This window comes from Periplaneta americana, chromosome 9, assembly GCF_040183065.1.
Source record: "Periplaneta americana isolate PAMFEO1 chromosome 9, P.americana_PAMFEO1_priV1, whole genome shotgun sequence".
Lineage (NCBI taxonomy): Eukaryota > Metazoa > Arthropoda > Insecta > Blattodea > Blattidae > Periplaneta > Periplaneta americana.
The window spans coordinates 85,887,227-85,907,608 of NC_091125.1; the positions used below are offsets into that span (position 1 = coordinate 85,887,227).

The 20,382-nt window shown below is 34.0% G+C and overlaps 1 protein-coding gene across 1 annotated transcript in view; it reads left to right on the forward strand.

Annotated features, from left to right (window-relative positions):
* Positions 1-1,970: 1,970 nt before the first annotated feature.
* Positions 1,971-20,382, forward strand: part of unk (RING finger protein unk) — a 64,469-nt gene continuing 46,057 nt past the window's right edge. The window contains exons 1-4 of the mRNA XM_069835190.1: positions 1,971-2,070; positions 2,171-2,380; positions 2,771-2,957; positions 19,019-19,115. Of these exons, the coding sequence (XP_069691291.1) occupies positions 2,012-2,070; positions 2,171-2,380; positions 2,771-2,957; positions 19,019-19,115 (553 nt within the window). The 5' untranslated portion in view covers positions 1,971-2,011. The remainder of the gene's footprint in view (positions 2,071-2,170; positions 2,381-2,770; positions 2,958-19,018; positions 19,116-20,382) is intronic.

Genomic DNA, 20,382 nt, shown 5'->3' on the forward strand with positions numbered 1-20,382 from the left:
AATAGGCTAGGGTTTGACAATTACATGCTGAGAAAGAATCACACATCATCTCTGGCCGGTTCATTTTTAGATGACAACACTTAAAGAGATACAATCAGTTAATTCTCCTTAATGTTCAAACTAGTATTTCATACCTCATATTTTTATTGTCCGTATGCTTTGCATTTTAATTCATTTCTGGTGTGGTACTCCAGTTTAGTTCGGCCACTAAATAAAACGTTCATGAAAGAAAACAGTAACTTTGATAATTTTACAATTTCCTTGTTTTAATTGTTGGGCACAATACATTTCGATTTCATTGTATAAATTAAAGAACCACATAGATGCCAACCTAAAGACATAATGAATATTCAATCCTTGCTAAAGAAAACAGACTGAAATAAGTCAGTATTTTCTTTCCAAAAATAAAAAAATACGCCATAGAACCTAATAAACGAAATAGAAGAAAACTATAGCAATGATGCAACGAAAGCAGTGAAAGAGAGAAGCCAAAGTTCTATCTTGGCCCTGTACAGTCGGCGTCTATGAAGAAAACGTTATAGGATACATCTGTTTTGTATATTATGTGTGCTTTGAATTATTTTCATTATTATTGTTATTTTTGCCATGAAGTCTAATCCTGATTGGCTAATAATAATTCCGTATATGTGTCCAGCTGGTAGTATGGCTTGGTTACAGACAGTGTGCTCAGAAAATAGAGATACGATATTTAGTGTGGTATTTCTAGTCAAACAAAATCTCTTTTCAGTACCTATCACAATAGCTACTGTTAACTTTCCTGTTCCTCTAACAGTGTTAAACTTTTATAGCTTTTGGAGTTGTTTCAATGTCATTACATTCTGGATAAGATTGAATTTTTGTACTTTTTTTTTATCAGAACTTGTTTGATGGTAATATCACTGCTGTTTAATAGACACATAATAATTGTTTTACTGATAGTAATGTATCTTCCAACCAAAATTTCAGTTATTTACATACAGTAAGTTTAGCCTAATATTACATACTTATACCAATTTATAATCAAAATTGTGTGGTGGATTTTTTGGTCACTTATAAGCTACCTTGTTTTGGAGAGAAAGCTGCATCTAATGTTTTGCAACTCCTTACTAAGTCTGCAGAGAGGACATAGATGTTCAGAGTGCACTCTTTGCTTGAAGATAAATCTTGTAGAAAATTCTGAAGGTTAAAACCAATTCTCTCAGAAACAATACAAATAGCCAAGAACTTCATCTGCCTAAGCGACTATCAGGATATTTATGCAGCCGACCACAGTATGTGACTGATATTGTTTGCTATTTGTTTGAATAAAGATCTCTGAACATATTTGTCTCATAGGCAGCAGTGATAAGGTACTCAGGTGTGGAAATTAAGTAAGGTTTTTAAACTTTTTCTTGTTCTGGTAATATATGTACTAATTTCTTGTGTAAAGAATTAATTAATAATTATATTTGAACTTCATATATTTGTTTATATAGAAAATCTGCATTTGTAAGTATATTTTTAGATGGAAGAAATGCTTCATGTACAAGAAAAAGGCTTTGTGTATGAGATTATGCGATCTATTATTTTTTGTAAATTTTTATTGTGGAGTTTTTTTGGGCTTAAATTAAAATAAAAGAGACTGAAAATAATATTGATCTTTCAATTAATTTCTTATACCTTACTCAAATCGTGTGACATTGCCTCAGTGTTATAGATTATTAATGTTTTCATAGGGCCCAACTTTTAATAACGATTTGATGGCGTAAATGGGATATGTAGCGCTTAGAATTCGTAATGATCATAGTACCTTCATAATATATCAAGATATTTACACTTTACAAGCAACAGCTGTCGTAATTATTTTATTATCTCATTTTTTATTTGCATATTCATTCAAAACAGAAATGACCTTGAAGTTGTCAATTTAACCCCACGTGATTGACTGAACCAATAGCAAGAATCCTCTTCCTGAGCGTTCCCTGCGCGAAGAGAGTGCGCAATAGATCAGTTTATTCTGTTAGTTCACAAAATGCCGTCGGAGTCTAAAAGTTTGTTGACAGCTCAAACTGAAAAGCCAAATCATTATACGTAAGTTTTAGTATTCACTCTTACGTAATTTTAAACATTGGCAGTATTATCATAAGATTAGAAAACAACATTCAAGTGAATATCTTGCGTCTCTTTCCAGGTATTTGAAGGAATTTCGTGTTGAACAGTGTCCATTGTTTCTACAACACAAATGCACTCAACATAGACCTTTTACTTGTTTCCATTGGCATTTTATGAATCAACGTCGTAGAAGACCAGTAAGGAAGAGAGATGGATCTTTTAATTATAGTGCTGATAATTATTGTACCAAATTCGATGAAACTACGGGATTGTGTCCGGAAGGAGATGAGTAAGTTTACGAATCTCTTGTTTCCCATAAGGATGTCGCTACTTGCGTTATAGTTTTGAATTTCCCTCATAATTGCGTCTTATATTTCACACTGCATTTGGTTTTGTATATTTTAATGACACTTTCGTTAAAGTATAATCAAGGACACCCTATAGGTCGAATATTTGTTTATTGACCGTTGTTGTGGGCGTGTCAAAATTATGTAAGATTACTCGCATGTCATATGGTGTAAATAACATGGCTTGAAGTGTCATTTTATAGAGTTGCTTGACAGGTGTATTCCCAAACCGCGTATCCTGTTAATTCAATGAGGACTAGAGTTTTGAATTTCATGTGTAATTGATTAAATGCTATTTCTATTTATCTCTCATTAGTAATTAATCACTTCAGGTGCCCCTATCTGCATAGAACTGCTGGGGATACAGAACGCCGTTATCATCTAAGATACTACAAAACATGCATGTGTGTCCATGATACTGATGCCAGAGGATTTTGTGTGAAAAATGGACCTCATTGTGCATTTGCTCATGGAAATCATGATCTTAGACCACCAGTTTACGATATTAAGGAAATTCAGGTATGTTTAAGTTACTTCTTAATGAATTAATAATGTTGATGCAACTTTCTGTTTTAACAATTTTCATAGTAAATAAATTAATATAAAAAGATACAGTGTTACTGTATTTTTGTATAAAATGAACGCGAAAATGTTACATTGGACGATATTTTTATAGGCTGCAACATGACAATATAGTTGTAAGTTATTTAATTCGATTAGGCTATAGGCTAGTGAGTTAAATTACGACGTTATACAGGAGTAAGGTATCTGGTAATGCATATGTGGACTATTTAGTGCTGTACAGCATAATTGAGATTCAGTAATATCGTATCCCTATTAGAAAGAAAATCCTTTTATATTGTTTTAATGTAGTTTTACCAGAGTTAAGAATGGAAACTTGAGTCTGTTCTTGAGACAGAAGTAAGAGAATTACAAAACTTTGAAGAACAGAAATAATTTTAAGGTTATAATGCGGATTCTGGAGGTTATTTTCAATACTGATACTAACATTCTTCACAGAAATATAAACCAGATTGAGATTTTGTGTTGAAAATAGGATACCTATACCATTGTAATAAGTCTAGTAAATTGTAAAGTTGAACTTGATTCTGTACAAAAATTATTAATTTAACTGCGTTTTGGGGCCTTCAATTCTATTTATATTTATTTCCCATTAGTTCCATGTAAGATGTTAACAGTTTTACTGAAATTGAAAATTGCCACAACTTGGTAATGACATAAGTTATAATTAAACCTATTCATTCTCGTCCACTTTGAATAAATACCACATACACTGCGTAGTACTGAAAATCGATCCCGGTACTTCCTGTCACAATATTATTTGCATAAAATTATCAATTTTTCAGATGAATTTAAGTTCTCTTCATATTTAACTTAAATAGGCTATATTCTGACAAAGAATTCTTTCATTAATACTAAAAATGTAACTTGTAATTCCCAGAACACATTAGCACATAACATTTTGCATAATCTTGTTTTTTATTCAGTATTTCTGACAGTCAAACGATATTTATAATATTTTTATAATTGAGTCAGTAATTTCTAAAAAGGCCTGATTCCATTTTTTGCTAAAATCAGTTAAGTAATTTTTTTTTTAATCATGGTTTATATAATGATGCTCGCAACTGCAGAGGTTATATCAGCATCGCCGGTGTGCCGAAATTTTGTCCCGCAGTTCTTTTACATGCCAGTAAATCTACTGGCATGAGCCTGTCGCATTTAAACACACTTAAATGCCTTCGACCTGGGCCGGAATCGAACCTGCAACCTCGAGCATAGAAGGCCAGCACTATACCAACTGCGCTACCAAGGCCGACTAAAATCATTTAAGAATGCTATCATATTCGTCTCACTAGAATACATCTTTCTCCTGAGAAAGGGCATTATTTAATGTATTTATTCAGATCTATGCAGTCTTCACAATATTCACAGCACTTCTGAAAGGGAATAAGGGTATGTTTATGGAGATCTGATTGGTGTTGTAATTTTGGAATAAAAACTTTTTAAAAACGACTGATTCAATTATAGTTTTTATAATTTCACAACAAAATCTCAACTCGTCTTGTAACATAATATTAAAATAAAATGTATGTTTCTACTGTATAATATTAGTACCTTGTCCACTAGTAGTCTTGCACCGTGGCATCGTGGTCTAAGGCATCCTGCCTAGAACTCGCATTACGGAATGCACTCTTGTTCGAGTCCTCATGGATGAAGAAATTTTCTCATTAAATTTCGGCCAAGGTATGGGACCAGTGTCCACCCAGCATCGTGATGCACTTGGAGAGCTTCAATAGGTAGCAAAATCCGGTTGCGAAGGCCAGCTATAACGGCTGGGGAGATCATCGTGCTAACCATACAATATCTCCATTCTGGTTGGATGATCGTTCCCCTCTGCTTCAGCATGTGAATATAAGGCCAACAGTCGGCTGGTCGGTCTTCACCCTTCATGGGCTGTGGCGCCATGGAATATTATTATTGTTCACTAGTAAACTGTAATAGTAATCTGCATGTCAGACTGTGAATTCAGAGGTCAGGATTCGTATTTCCGTTGGGGGGTGAGAGAAATGCCAAGCTCCAAGATTACATATGTTCTTCTCTCACCATAATTTTTATTACATTTTACAGTTCATAACTTTATCTCTGCCATAATTCAGTAGTTTTCATACACAGTCACATAAGTTTGTTAACGATTATATTTTGAAATTTCGAAATAATGGCAGATCTCTAGTGTAAAAATCATCATGAACCAGTTGTTTTTCTCTCAACAAGCATACATATTTTAAAACAGTGACTGCATAGTATTTTCTTTCACTTCTTTGCTACACTATATTGAAGTTTATTGCTAATTTTTGTTCTATACCTGCATTTCATTTCGTATCTTCGTATAAATGTAAACAGAACTGAATCAAGAATGTGGAAATAAATTCCCTCTTACTTGTAGCATAATAATTTGTATACTGATAATGACTTTAGACAGAACATTAGTTAGCAAAGTAATAACTCAGAATAATGTAGCCTATGTGGATGGGCATTATCATGAAGAAGGATAACGCTGTTCGATAGCCTTTCAGGGCATTTTGACTTAATGGCGCATCTCGGTTTCTGTCAAGTTTTTTCATAACGCTGTCCATTGATTGTGGCCCCATCCTCGAGAAATTCAACAAGCAGAGGACTTCTACAATCGAAGAAGAATGTCAACATGACTTTACCGGAACTTGTGTGTATTGCTTTGGACTTTTTCAGTGGGGGAGAATCCATGTTTTTCCATTGTTGGTTCTGACACCACAATTCGTCCCCAGAGACAATAACAGAACAGAAATGCATACTCTTCCTCTGGTATGGTTGCAAGTGAAGCAGCCATTCTGTTTGTTTTCTGTCCCTCCGTCAACTGATGTGGAACCCATTGCATTCACATTTTTCGGTAATGCAGGTGCTTCGTCGCAGTGACGTGTACGGAATGTGTACTTATTTCCACCAAACAGTCCAAGTTCTTCCACAGTGATCTGTCGATTTCCCCGTTTAAGATCATCAACCTCAGAAATAACAACAGGAGTGATGGTACAATGAGCCTGTCCTGGGCGAGCATCGTCTTGCAGTGACGCGTGTCCCTCTCGGAATCTCTTGTGTCATTCCAGTATACGCGAACATGACATGCTGTGTTCGCCATAAACAGCAGACATGCGAAGATAGATTTATCATCCTCTTACTCCTTCAGCAGTCAAAAATCGCACTACACCTTGCTGTTCTCCTTTACCTGTCTCCATTATAATGTTGGACGAACGCACATATCTCTAACCTCACTTCCAGCACAATAAACGAACTATTAGTGTGTAAGCAGAGGTTGTAACTGTGCTTTCTCGAGTCGCCACCAGATGTCAGTCCAGCAATCAAATTCCAGTGGTGCCAACTTGCCTGCCGTGAGAGATATGCATGGTAACCTGTTTTCATTTGACTGCCCCTCTTACATTACATAATGTGGTAAATTGGGAACTGAGATTCATCTGTTTATTTTTTTCCTGTGCTACATATAAACTTGTATGCTTCAAAATACAGCATAATGCAATTAGAAGAGGCCATATTTTGAAACAAGTATTGATCATTATCCCTTCTTCTCGCTGCCATATTGTGATCTCTGCAAAAGAGAGTCCATTTGAACATAAGGCCAGCAGTTGGCTGGTCGGTCTTCACCCTTCACACACAAATCCGGAGACCTGGCAGGCCATAGTCTACTACTTATTACACTGCCGTCAAATATTTCACAAAGATGATGCTGATGTGTATGCTGTTCTGTCACCTAGCTGAAAAAAAATGTGTAATTCTTTTCTTGATCTCTGAGACATTTTGAAAACTGTTACAAAATGTTGTTCATGTAATGCTCTAAATTAATTGTTTTGTGAATTTACAGATACTATTTCATAAGTAATGTTTGTTTTGGAGCAAAATTTCATTTGGACTGGATTTTGAAAAGAAATTAATCTCATCTTCAAAGTAAAGGTCATTAGGTTCTGTGGTCTTGAGCCACCTTTTAGCAAGGTTTATTATTCTGCGACTGTACCAGTGTCTGGTTTTTGGTGTGAAATGTTCAGTGATACCCATTTCAAGAACTTTGAAGTTTCGGAAATTTCTTCCACACAGGAAGTGGGCCATGGATCAAAACAGATGGTAATCTAAAGCGCAAGATCAAGGCTTTATGGTGGGTGTAGTAGCAGTTCAATTCCTCCCAATTCATGTATTTTTTTCCATGGTTCTTTGATCAGTATGGGGTCTCTTATTCTATTGCAAGATAAATTCTATTTTGATTAATTAATACCAGGTACCTCTCTCTCAAAACTTCGTGAACTCGTTCTAGCTGTTGAAAATAAAGAATCACATCAATTGCACGTCTGTTTGGAACAAACTTCCAGTGAATCACACCTTCAAAATTCCACCAGACACACATTACTTTGGGGCCTAACCGATTTTGTTAAACTACTACTTTGGCAGACTAACAGAGATCGAACTATTGTTTTGAGGTGTTACGGTTGCAGTAATATTCCATTTTTCATTGCACGTGACAATTCTCCTAATAAATCTATTATCTGTGGGATTAACGATAAGCTTACAACAGCTGTCCACTCTGCATTCACCCTATTTAGGTGTAAATTCAAGAGACAGATCTACAACCTCTGTATGATTTTCCAAACGTCTTAATGTGGCAGTGTGTTATATTTTTTGAAGCACCAAGTTCTTCTGACAACCTTCAAGTACTTTTTTTTTTTTTTTTTTTGGATTTTCTTCCAAACACTGCATATATTCTCAATATTTCATCATTAGGTCTTCTAGAACGTTACAAATCTTAAAAATGTCTTCTCCATTATTGAAATGCTGGAACCATCATTGTGCTACATGCTTACTAACAACACGTTCAGCCTCGATCACATATTCTTCGAGCTGCAGCAGCAGCTTTATAATATTGTTTCCAGTAGTGCTTTAGAAGGACTCTAATCTCAGACTTTGTCAACTTCATTTTATATTCTTTGTATTAACAATTGATGACTATCACATGCTCACAATACACATTATTAACAAAACATCACAGTATAGATATTCATACAGTAGAAAACTACTTGTTAATAGGGCTATGGAAATATGTTAGCTGAGCCTCACTAGTGCGGCTGGTGGCGAATAACTATAACTATTTGCTCACCGTATCTGTTAATTTGGAAAAATAATTAAACATATTACAAAATATTAGTATTAAATAAAGAGATGCACATTGTTGCATGTCTGACTTCTTAAATTAAATAAATTTCAACAAAGGAACCATATGGAAAGCATAGAATTTTACATTAGAACTGGCACTAATTTCAAATACCACTTGATCTGTGATTAAATGTACTGCAGACCCTGTTATTACGAGTTTAATAACTCTGAAATGATTCATTGGAAAGTTAATACCACTGATTTTATTAAAAATAAAAAATGATACATCAATAGAACAGAAATATTATTACATAATAAGTTCAATTTAACTGTCATCAACAAAAAATAGGTAAATAGCAATTCCCTCAGATTACCAATAATTGACAAACTGTAATTGACACTGTTTAACACCACCTGAGAGCTTTGAAACTTTAGACAAGAAAAAGTTTAGGATTTTTAAGAACTCATAAAAGCCTCATACTCAACGCTGCAATTGGGAAATGTAAATATAGTACAGAGTGCTGTGATAGGAAAGACCCTGTTTCCAATGTTAAGCAGAAAACACTTAGAATATACAGATGCCCAAGAGTACCGTTGATACAAGCAATTTAGTTCTTTTTATAATCATTGATTTACACAAGCTTTTTACATCAATGCCATATCGCGTGTGTTGGATTTTTGGGTATATCAGTAGCCTGATAAGTATTGTTTAAATGCTGTTTTTGTTGTCGTGTGTTACAGGTCGCTTGTGTTTATGTACCTGATTTGGATTTTGTTTTAATATGTATGATATTGGTGGTTAAAGTAGTGAGTGATAAATCTTGGTATGTAAATTTCCAATCCAGTATTTGGCTTAGTGACTGAGGGAAAATATAAAAACCTAATCAGATTGTCTATGGATTTCGAACCTGGACATTCCAAATGTGAGTCTCAAACGTTACCATCTGAGCCGTCTTGCTCAGTTACAGCGGTTCTAATTAATAAGTTCTCATGAAACTCATAAACTGACTGTTCTCAAAGTGTTCCATGCATGGACAGCAATTTCCACTCAAATATTTCGTATTTTATTTTAGCAAGTTCTCTTGCCGATTATTTAAAGCCCATATTTTACACCTGACATCATTGCAGCAGAATTTAACTTAGCAATTAAATGTAATAAAACTAGTGGCTTGTGCAGCAAATGCTGCAAACTAAGTTCATTAGACGTTTAAATAAAAATTTTCCAGATTTATTTTCAATGAAGAATACCAGACATTTTGAAAGTTATTTGCTTCCATAATAATGAAACATACTCCTTCTGAATAATTTTTTAATGCCAAATACTTTTTCTTGAACCTATCCACCTTAGGTTCTGAGGTTCAATGTGGGTTTTTCATGTGGGAGTAAAGCAATAGCTATTTCAGGTTATTGTGGATTGTAGGTTTGTAGGTCTCTTATTTTATCAGTAAGTAATACCTTTTGGTCTTTCCTTAGGAACTGTAATTTTTGCGCTCTCTCGAGCCAATACTGAAGAGAATGACTTGTGCAGCAAATACTGCAAACTAAGTCCGTAAGAAGTTCAAATAAAAATTGTTCAGATTTATTTTCAATGAAGAATACCAGACATTTTGAAAGTTATTTGCTTCCATAATAGTGAAACATACTCCCTCTGAATGTTTTTTATATGCCAAATACTTTTCCTTGAACCTATCCGTCTTCAGTTCTTGAGTTTCAATGCGAAATCGCAAGTAACAATGTCAGGACGATCAGCGAGTTTTTCACGTGGGAGTAATGCAGTAGCTATTTCAGGTCATTGCGGATTGTAGGTGAAGGTTAAGAAAATGTAAGGTTTGTCATGCTTTGAACAAAAGATTTAGCATCTTGGTATAGCTGCTGCATGTTTCGTGAACTACCCTGAAATGTAGAGGACGGAATCACTTTTTCCCCACTAAGAGGTCTTGCTGAGGTGATCAAGAGACTACAAAATCTTGTAGACCTCATATTTTATCAGTAAATAATACCTTCTGATCTTTTTTTAGGAATTGTAATTTTTGCGCTTCCTCCAGACAATACTGATCTACCAAATACTACTGGATTAATATGTGTAACAATGAATGTTATCCCGTATATTTCCTGTAACATTGGCTGTTGTGAGGAATCTATTGCTGAGATATGGAAAATGAGGCAAATGATATGTCAGAGTTGTAGAATCTTATATGCGCCCTAAATAAAATTGTCCATCGTAAATCGTTAGCAGTTTCAGTGTTTCATTCGTTGCTGGTTGCAGGAAATAAACTTACTCATCACGGTAGCAAGAAGTGAAATGGCATGCTATTTTCCCTACAACAACATATGCTTGGCAGTGATCACGAATCCAATCGATTGAACCAAAGAAATATGAAATTAGTTTTGATGTAGTTTAAAGACGCAACTAAAATAGGAAGCGTGACTCAATTACTACCAAGGAAAATGAGAGAATCAGACATATAAATATCTATATCACACTGCCATTACATATATGAAAAAGACCCACACCACTTGATTAATAACTATAAAAGTATTTCATTTTTAATAACAATATTGTTACCATACGTAAGTTTTATAGTTTTCAGTAACATAAGTTTATACATATATAGCCGTTACTCAGTAAATTATAGAAATGAAGATCTAATATAAAATATTCTTTCTCTGCATCTACTTACATAAAGCCCCAAAAGGTTTCACTTTCATATCATCAGTATAGCATTATGTTTTGCATTAACTATAATAATATTTCATTTTTAATGGTAATAATGTCATCAAGCATTCTTAAGTTTTGTAGTTCTTAATATCCAATACATAGCCGTACTTGGAAAACTACAGACCAGAGAATCAGACCTGTAAATTATTTTTTATAAGTTATCAAAAAATTACACAAATGAAGATCGACATATTGGCATTATAATGTGAAAGAATCTGAGCCATCTGAACTCTCTGTCAGCAATCCTGTAGGTCATGGCCTTCATGTAATAGTCTATTGTTTATTGTAGTGTGTGTTTTGTTTTATTCAGAAATGCAATTAATTAGTTCACAAAACTGACGAAGGATGGATTTTGGAAAAAAGGAAATTGATGTAGAAAAATTGACATTTCACTGAAAACTACTATTTTTCTGAAAAACTTTGGGTACCAAGCTTCAAAGTGAGGGGTCATTTATTAAAATCCATTTAGCCGTTTTCCCGTAATTTCCATTACCAGTTCAAATTATATATATATAGATGATAAAAAACGGAAACTTAACCATGTTAAAAACGCATGCCAAACGTAAATCAATAAGTTTATACTAAAATATGTATGGATTTTTATTTAACTTTAAAGAAAATGAAAAAATGCTATTCTTGGTTTCGTCCTTTGTTTTTGCTGTAATTTAAAACCTGAGCAATACATTGCCTTCGAAACCTTCATTCTTCTAATAAATCTTTCACTTTTGTATTATCACCATAACATAAACAGTTGAGTTTTCTAGTAGTGTTAGTTATTTGCTGCTTGGATTACTAGCTATATGCACACGCATGTCTGTCTGGCAGAAAAAGTAGTGTAGTTTCTTACTATATGAATACCTAACCTGTGATAGCATCTTGTAAATTGCATTGCCCAACTAAAGAAAATAATTCAATTTTTCAAAACACCAAACTTAAAAAACCGACATTTCTTATGATTGACCCATCTACTCTTTGCACACTAATCGGACACCATGCTCCCACATTTTGATCATGTACTGGGACTTCATGAGAAAAATGTGGATTTTAGGTAACCTAGTGCTGAGTATCCTATCATCACTGCATGGTGCGTCCTCAGATTGCGGATAGAGGAGACGGCCTCCAGATATGGAGTATAGCTGCGAGTATATTGAAAAAACAGTCACGGACATCCAATGATGGGTGGTCCTCTAGCTTGGGGTTGGGCAAAGGGCTAACAACCCATCACCATAAAAAACCACTTGTTACGAAACCCCAAAATAAGATAGATTTGAGGGAGGTGGGATATGATTGTAGAGACTGTATTAATCTTTCTCAGAATAGGGACCGATGGTGAGCTTATGTGAGGGTGGCAATGAACCTCCGGGTTCCTTAAAAGCCATAAGTAAATAAGTACTGAGTATTCTGGGCATTTACATATCCATTCAGGTAGGGCCAAGCCTCATTACTGGAAAGAAGCATTGGATCAATGATTCCATCATGGCTTGATTTTAATATCCATTGAGATCATGTGTGCTCTATTGAACCACCTGGACTCAATTTTTGAACCACTTATGCCTTATAGGGATGAAACTTAAGGAATTTCAAACCTCTTACCACAGAGTGATACAATATGTTAATTTCTTGTTTTGGCAATTGGTACTTTTTTTAGGCTCAACTTTGTGCTCTCACGCTTACTCTCAAATATTTGTTTTATTAGAGCGTACTTCAGACAGCATTTATTCTTATTAAGAACAGAAGCTTTTTTCGTCACTTTTTAAATGATTTAATAACACACTTTCTATAATTTTGTATCCTTTGTAAAATGTTGCAAAACGTACATAAACACAACTTATATGACTTCTTCATTTCGTTAAGGAAAATGCGTTTTTTAATTCGTTTTATTTTATAATCGACATTGCTGATATATTGGATTGCTGCTGTCAGCATATTTGCAAGCCATTATGCCATCTAGTGGACATTTCTGTACGGGAGTAATTTCTTGTGAGACATTATCTTCAAGTTTTTAGTGGAAATGAGAACTAATCTGGCATATGTTTTTTTAAATAACTGAGTTCTTGTTTATTTTATGATCAAGGAGTCTTTGAACCTTGAACAGATTGACTGGCTTCGGGATTTGAACCGAGAATCTCCTAACTGCTAGTGCAGTTTTTTACCACTGAGCTATTTTGCTTCGTAAATATGTTGTTACACTGTGTATCTAACTACAGTATGTTTAAAAATAAGTATTTCTGAATATAAATTCAGGCAACACTCTAATGTTGATTGATAGTGCAAAGTGCCAACAGTATTGTGTTGCTGGCGTAGTAAAAACTAGCAAGGAAAACCCACTTATTGAGTCTTGGACCTGGCTTACAGCATACAACTATCAGGAAAACCTAGTGCACTAACAGTCGAAAGCATCCATATGGCTTGGTAAGAATGCTGGTAACTTAGTTCGACTCACTCTCACTCTGTGTGATACATAGCGGATGTGTATCACTATATAAAGTTATTTCTATGTTAGGATCACTCCAAGTATAGAGATCAAAATAAACCACCTTATTTTTTCTCTCACTAATTTGTTGTATCCTCTTAGTTCTAAAAAAAAAAAGAAACTCGAAGTTATGACGTGCATTACTATAAAAAAGAACAATCTTTTAGGCTGTAAATGAAATAAAACATAAAAAAAATGTCGAATATGAGATCCTTTTTCAAGAAATCCCATAAATCCTAGATATTTTAACAATGAAGTTTTATTTATTTTATCAACCAATGATTAAGTACACACTGTTTCATAACTGTAATATTGAAATAAAATTTTAAAACCATAGGTTATAAAAAAATGCTAACAAATCATATGTTTTTAAAGTGTAGTCATAATATGAGATTTTTCACTTCTTTATTCAAACATATTTTTTACTCCAAACATTACGACAGACACCTATTTTAAGAGTTCATTGAAAAATTTCATACATATTGACAAAAACAGGCATGTACAAAATTGAACCCCTTATATTAGTGGACATAATAAAAATGTCACTTAAGTAATACAAATTAAATTCTCTACAGTAAATGGTTTGATTTGTTATTTTAAAATGTACTATCTAGTTGTAAATATTAAATTTTATTTATTGATCTTACTGTTTATAAACAAAAAAAATACAGTAGTTTTAAAAAATGTGGATCCTAAAATAAGATGCTGCCTCATATTAGAATTCAACTAGATTCTCATATTAGGGCTTACATTACTGGAACAAAAAGAAAAAAAAAAATATATATATGTATGTATTTATATAATAATACAGAATAATACATCAATATAAAAAAGAGGATACAATAATGTTAACAAAATTTTAGGATCGAATGAGCAGCGCTGGTGTTTGGTCAGTTTTTTAAGTTAGGTTCAGTGCCCAATAAATTCCATGACAACTATTAAGTACTATTTTATTTATCCTACCAATATAAAATAGCTCTTTTCATATTAAAACAGCACTGTGTCAGCATAGATCAAGTCAGAAAACTTCAATAACATAAATTTAGTTTAACTGCCACAAGAATATGTCTTAGCTGTGCAGATACTTGAATGATTCTTTGGTTTCTTAAAATGGCTGTTACTACAAGTTACAATGTGTAGAGCAGATTTCAGCATCTACTTAATAAAACATGCTGGAATCTTAAAGTAGAAGAGGATCTCATATTATGGTCTTTTACCCTACTTGTACTGCACTTAACATGTAGGGCCCATTCATATTTATAAGACTTGCTTTTTATGCATTAGAGTTAATGAATGTAGATTTCCAACAATAAAATTGTTCACACCTGGAGTAACGGTTAGCGTGTCTGGCAGCAAAACCAGGTGGCCCAGGTTGAGACAAGTTACTTGGTTGAGGTTTTTTCCGGGGTTTTCCCTCAACCCAATATGAGCAAATGCTGGATAACTATCAGTGCTGGACCTAGACTCATTTCACTGACATTATCACCTTCATCTCATTCAGACACTAAATAACCTAAGATACAGCATCGTAAAATAACCTACTAAAAACAATAAAATTATAATGTGTTTAAAAAAAGCAATGGGATTTGAGCTTTACAAAACTTTTGGGCATATGTCCGCTGTTCTCTTGTTGAACAAATAGGCCTACCATTCTTTCTGTGACACCATGAGCAGAATAATGTAGACAGTGTCTTAGAATGTTCTCAATATCTTGCGAGACATATCTTCTAGTTGCTGTAGATAGATGACTACTAAAGTTGACTCCGGGAGTCAAAATGTTAAAAATGGCATGTTTCTAAGAACATTTCATCTAATATTGATGACATAGTATCAAAATAGCGTGCCCAAGCTTCTGGTAAGAAAAATTAACATGTTAGATACTGTATTCAGTAATTAAAATATATATGTTTTAATCACCATATTTGAAATTTATATAATGTAAAATTGAAATTATTTGGCAATCATGTGTTTTCTTATAGTAAATTACTACATAATATTAAGTATTTGGTCAAATGAACAGATGAATAAAAATGTACTTAGGCTTACCTCATGTGAAATGGTTACTTTTTCATAAGGTTATAATCAATTATTCGTGCCGGCCCCAATGATCCTACAAATATACAAAGTAGCCCTTCAAAGAATCTGAGTTTGATTGAGACCACCAATTTAAAGCATGAGGGTTGTTGAAATAATCTGTGTTTTCCAATTTCTCCCGTAAATAAGAATCACAAGGATTTGAATCTATGGATTGAGGTCTGGCTTAATGTTTCATGAAGTTCATTGATGTTACATTGTCGCTGTTGGTTCTAGATAACAACCAACCAATTTAATTTTAGAGCTCCAGTAGTTTTTTATTATGGATAAGTAGTTTCTTAATGTATTTTCAGTACCAGTACTTCCGTATCTGTAGAATATTTTGATGTCATTCTGACCACCATGAAAGTGTTGTGAATAATAGTGTTATAGTACAGTAACATTATGATGTAATTAGTGTAAGATTTTGAGTTTTGCAACTGTGTGTTGAGATTTAATTTCTCCAATATTATAAAACCTGTCACCCCCATGATGGTAGTTTTGAGATCTTGTGACCTACTCTGTAGAACAATAAAACTTCAGAGTGTAATCTGTAAGTAGTTCCAAAAATATGGAAAATTAACTCTTAACCCATATCTGCCCAAAACTTATTCCTTCAAGTTTTTTTTTTTTTTTATAAATTTCACATCTTCATCGTAAGGATATAAGAAGTGATGAGAAACAAGAACTGTATTTATATCTCATGCACAAGTGACCTTTTGAGGATAGGTCATTAACGATCCACTGGGCAGATGTGGTATCTCTAGTGCTAGAAAATGTTATGTATTGAAGTGGGGAATTATTACAACTGAAATTGATTTTTTCTTGTAACTATTTAGTGAGACATCATTTATTTAACAGATACAAAATAATTATTATTCACTTAATCAGTGGTAACTAAGTAATTGTATTTATGTGTAAGAACTAGCAATCATATCGGTTATAAGCACAAAGCTATTTTGCTAAGCAAAATATAAATTACTCAAATGAGCAACGAATTTGGAAAACAAAAGCGAAGTTCAATTTTAGTGGTGGAAAGTAGCAAAACATTTGCCGTGAAAGGGAACTTGACATTTCCTGCAGACTTTTGCAATCTTATTTTTTAACACTTTACAAGTTTTATTTACTTGACCCAAAGCAATCATGTGACTTGTTTTCTGTCGATGAACGGGAGATGAGAAATCTACCAGTAGCCTAGCTGATGGTTCTGGTCAGGCTGGAGGCATCCCATACTTCATGAAAATGCAGTGGTAATATTTTTTCTGCAATTCGAAGTGGTGATGCTAGGATTGTAAGATCTTGCTAAGAGATAAGAATTGTTCGCCGACACATTGAACTTCCAAAATATAAAATGGGGGGGGGGGGATATACCATTTCTTGCCGTATATTGATATTGGGAACTATAGTCGCGACGCTGTTATTCCCGGCGTGACTCCTCCTCTTTGCTTACGTCTTATAAAGTGAAGGCTCTATGAAGTCTAGGTAGGTAGTATCGTTCGCCATTTTTGTTCTTTCATTGCCGAGCTACCAGACAAGGGATCTATTTGCCACACCGTTAAACATTATCATGTCGTAGCTCCTATGATAATAAATCAAACGCACTGTAATTGAGCGGCAAATAACGTCTTCGTGTGCTTTCTGTAAACGCCAACGAAAGAGCCAAAATGGCGGGCAATTATTTTAAGTATTTATCGAACCTTAGGAAATGCTTGACGTCATCAGCGAATCACAAGACGCACACATTTAAATGTAGCCAATCTGCAACGTGATTGGCTGCCGGAAATTAGAGCGACGGGCTATAGTTGATCTATTCTCCCCATTGAACAGTTACACTATTTGCATACTAATCAAGTTGAGGCATTTCTACTCTGTTGTATGAGTATGATGTTGAACCTCTCCATAATGTGAAACGGTACTCTGTTGCAGCCAAAGGAAGAGTCTGCAGTTACTTTATGTTGTCAACCCTGACCTGATATTGTAAAATAAGGAATACCGTACATAATAAAAGAAAAAAACTATCTGAGTCTGAAGAAACTGTTTCTATTCAACAAATATGAGTAGAGAGAACAGCCGAAAATCTAGCATAGAAATAATTATTTTCTGAGGAGGAACTTTGCAAAACCAACAAGGCATATAACTAAACTATCAAAGAATTGAACCCAGATTTACATACAGCAGAATATTATTATATAATATATATGATTGTTTCATAAAATTACTAGCATAATATTTTGAATGCTTGTATAATGTAGATACCTGCCCAGTGGATCGTTAGTAAACCATCAAAATTTATGCCTTTTTTGTGTTAAATCTATGATTTTGTTATACTGGACAATTGAGGACCTAATGTTCAAAATGTGCTAAGTGCCAAAAACAACTTTCTGAGATATTAATGAAAAACACACTGTGAAATGCATGTTGGTTGAGATACCTACAACACCGTCATTTGGTGCACGAATGAGTCACAGTTGAGCTGTGACAAAGACAATTTAGTATGTTATTGTCATATGGATGTTCCTCTCGGTAAATTGAATAAAATTAAATTTGAAAAATTGGCACTTAATTTAGAACGTTAGATCTTCAATTATGCATAACTATCCATTGCTCTTTCGTGATCATATCAACACTAATGTATATAATCATCAAATAAAATTGAAAATAATATTTAGATATTTTTTCTTACACTGCTATGCTTCGTAGTGCACAAAGGTACAGCAACCATTCGATCAACAATTTAGACCAAGACTGGACATGTCATGTCAAAGTGAAACTGTACCCACTAAGTAGACATTGAACTTGAGAATGTAATTGTTACCAACCTTAACAATGCATTCATTTTGTGATTTGAAACAATTTTAAAACAGCTGAAAAATGGGTTAAATGATCCCAAATTGAGGCCATTAGAGAACAACAACAATTTTAAAACATTCTTTTGAGTGGATTGTTAACAACTCCATGGGCTGATATGAGTTATAACAGTCTTAACAGAAAATTGCAAAATCTCAGTTCTATTTAATTTTACAAAATCTAAAGTCTATTTAATAATTTGATGACTGTGGAAGCCTAGAATTTCAAATGTATGAGATGTAAGTTACAGTAATTGGGAATTATGTAATTTGATCATGACTTTTCATTTTGAAGATTATCAGTTTACACAAATAGTAATTTCATGAAAACAAAAACTTTCTCAGTAATCATTATACATCTTTTTCAGGTTATCAGTGCTTTAAATTTACAGTTACATAGGCAATTCATTATCTTGTGGAGCCTACTTACGTCCTCATTACGCTTCCATTTGTACTAGATAGATCATCCATTTTGAATCTTGCGTACACCACTTTTAACACTTGAATATAATTAATTGATGAACTAGTGGACTTACTCGTGTTAAATATGTAAGTCCACTAGTTCATCAATTAATTAAATAGATCACTTACCCTCACCATAAGGTTCTTATTATGAGCCACGGTGCATGCATCAGTTTGATTTCACAGATAACGAGTGATCTATACATGTTATATGTTACATTTGGTAATACCTATAACATCAGCAATTGTGAATATGATAACTCACTACATTCTTAGATGAATGTTTTATGTTTATTTACAGGCTCTAGAAAATCCGGAGTCTGAAGCAAATGCTGTGAATGGTCCAAATGTTTTAGACAAAGAGAGAAATTTAATGAATGAAGATCCAAAATGGCAAGGTAAGATTGAGAATGGTAGTGCTGGTTCCTTACACGATATAGCTCTTGTGACATTGTGGTATGCAAGTTGACCTTAAGATGTCATAAATTATGTTGCTGTAGAGATTTTATTATTCTACTGTAATTACAATACTCAAGAAGGGACAATGTGCACTAATTCGTTTTTAGAGGAATGAAGGTTGCTCAGATGTAGAAATCCATTGAAAATTTTCTCTGCAATGTAAGAATAATATTTTGTCTTATGATTTGGATGGAGCAATTGAGAATGAATATTAATGATGACTGTCCTGGAACACGATTAAAGTAACATTTGCTGTGTGAGCAGTGTTGGAATTTCTGTTGAAAGAATGCTTAATTTCATTCAGTCTTTGGTCAACACTTGGAAAAAGTGTAAAATCCTATTCACATTCCTACTAGCATTAATTGTTCCTGTAAAAAATGGTCTGATATGTCTTTCTTCCACTCACGGTACACCATACACCAACTTTCTCGTCATGTAGGGGAACCTCGTATACACAAGGTTCTTTGAAAAATTCATAGCTTGACATAGAAATTAAACTAGGGTTATTCTTTCGAAAGTTCATAGCCTGACATAGAAATTAAACTAGGGTTATTCTGCAAGATTCTTTATTTCTCAATATAATCCCACCCGAGATTCACACATTTGGTCCACTGGTGCTGCAATGCTGCTATACCCTCCTTGTACACAGACTCCTCGAGGTCTACAAAAAAAAAAAAAAAAAAAAAGGCCTTCTGCTGCTGCGATATAATCTCTTCATTTGATGAAAATTTCTTCCCAGCCAAATGAGTTTTGAGCTTTGGAAAAAGAAAGAAGTCTGAGGGTACGAGATCTGGCAGATCCTGGAACACAATTAGACTACTAACATTTGCTGTGTGAGCAGTGGTGGAATTTCTATTGAAAGAATGCTTACTCATTACCAAGAAACACTGCGGGTAGCCCACATTTGACTGAGATACCCAGTACATTATTACAGTTACAGGAATGCCTTAATTAATCTACACTTACATCTTTGTGTCCTATCATCAAAATATGCCATGAATAAAAATTGGCCTGTTCTAATGCACAGATGTGAGAAATGTGTTCAAGTAAAGGAAGATTGTATGAAAAGTGACAGTGTTTTCTTTTCTGTCACTTGTAATAGTCAGTTAGATCATAAAGTTGTGGGCCCAATCCCATATAAGTAGGTATTAGTAGAATGAGACATGCAAAACAAGTACTCTGAGAAAACCTGCTAGTGGCTACTTT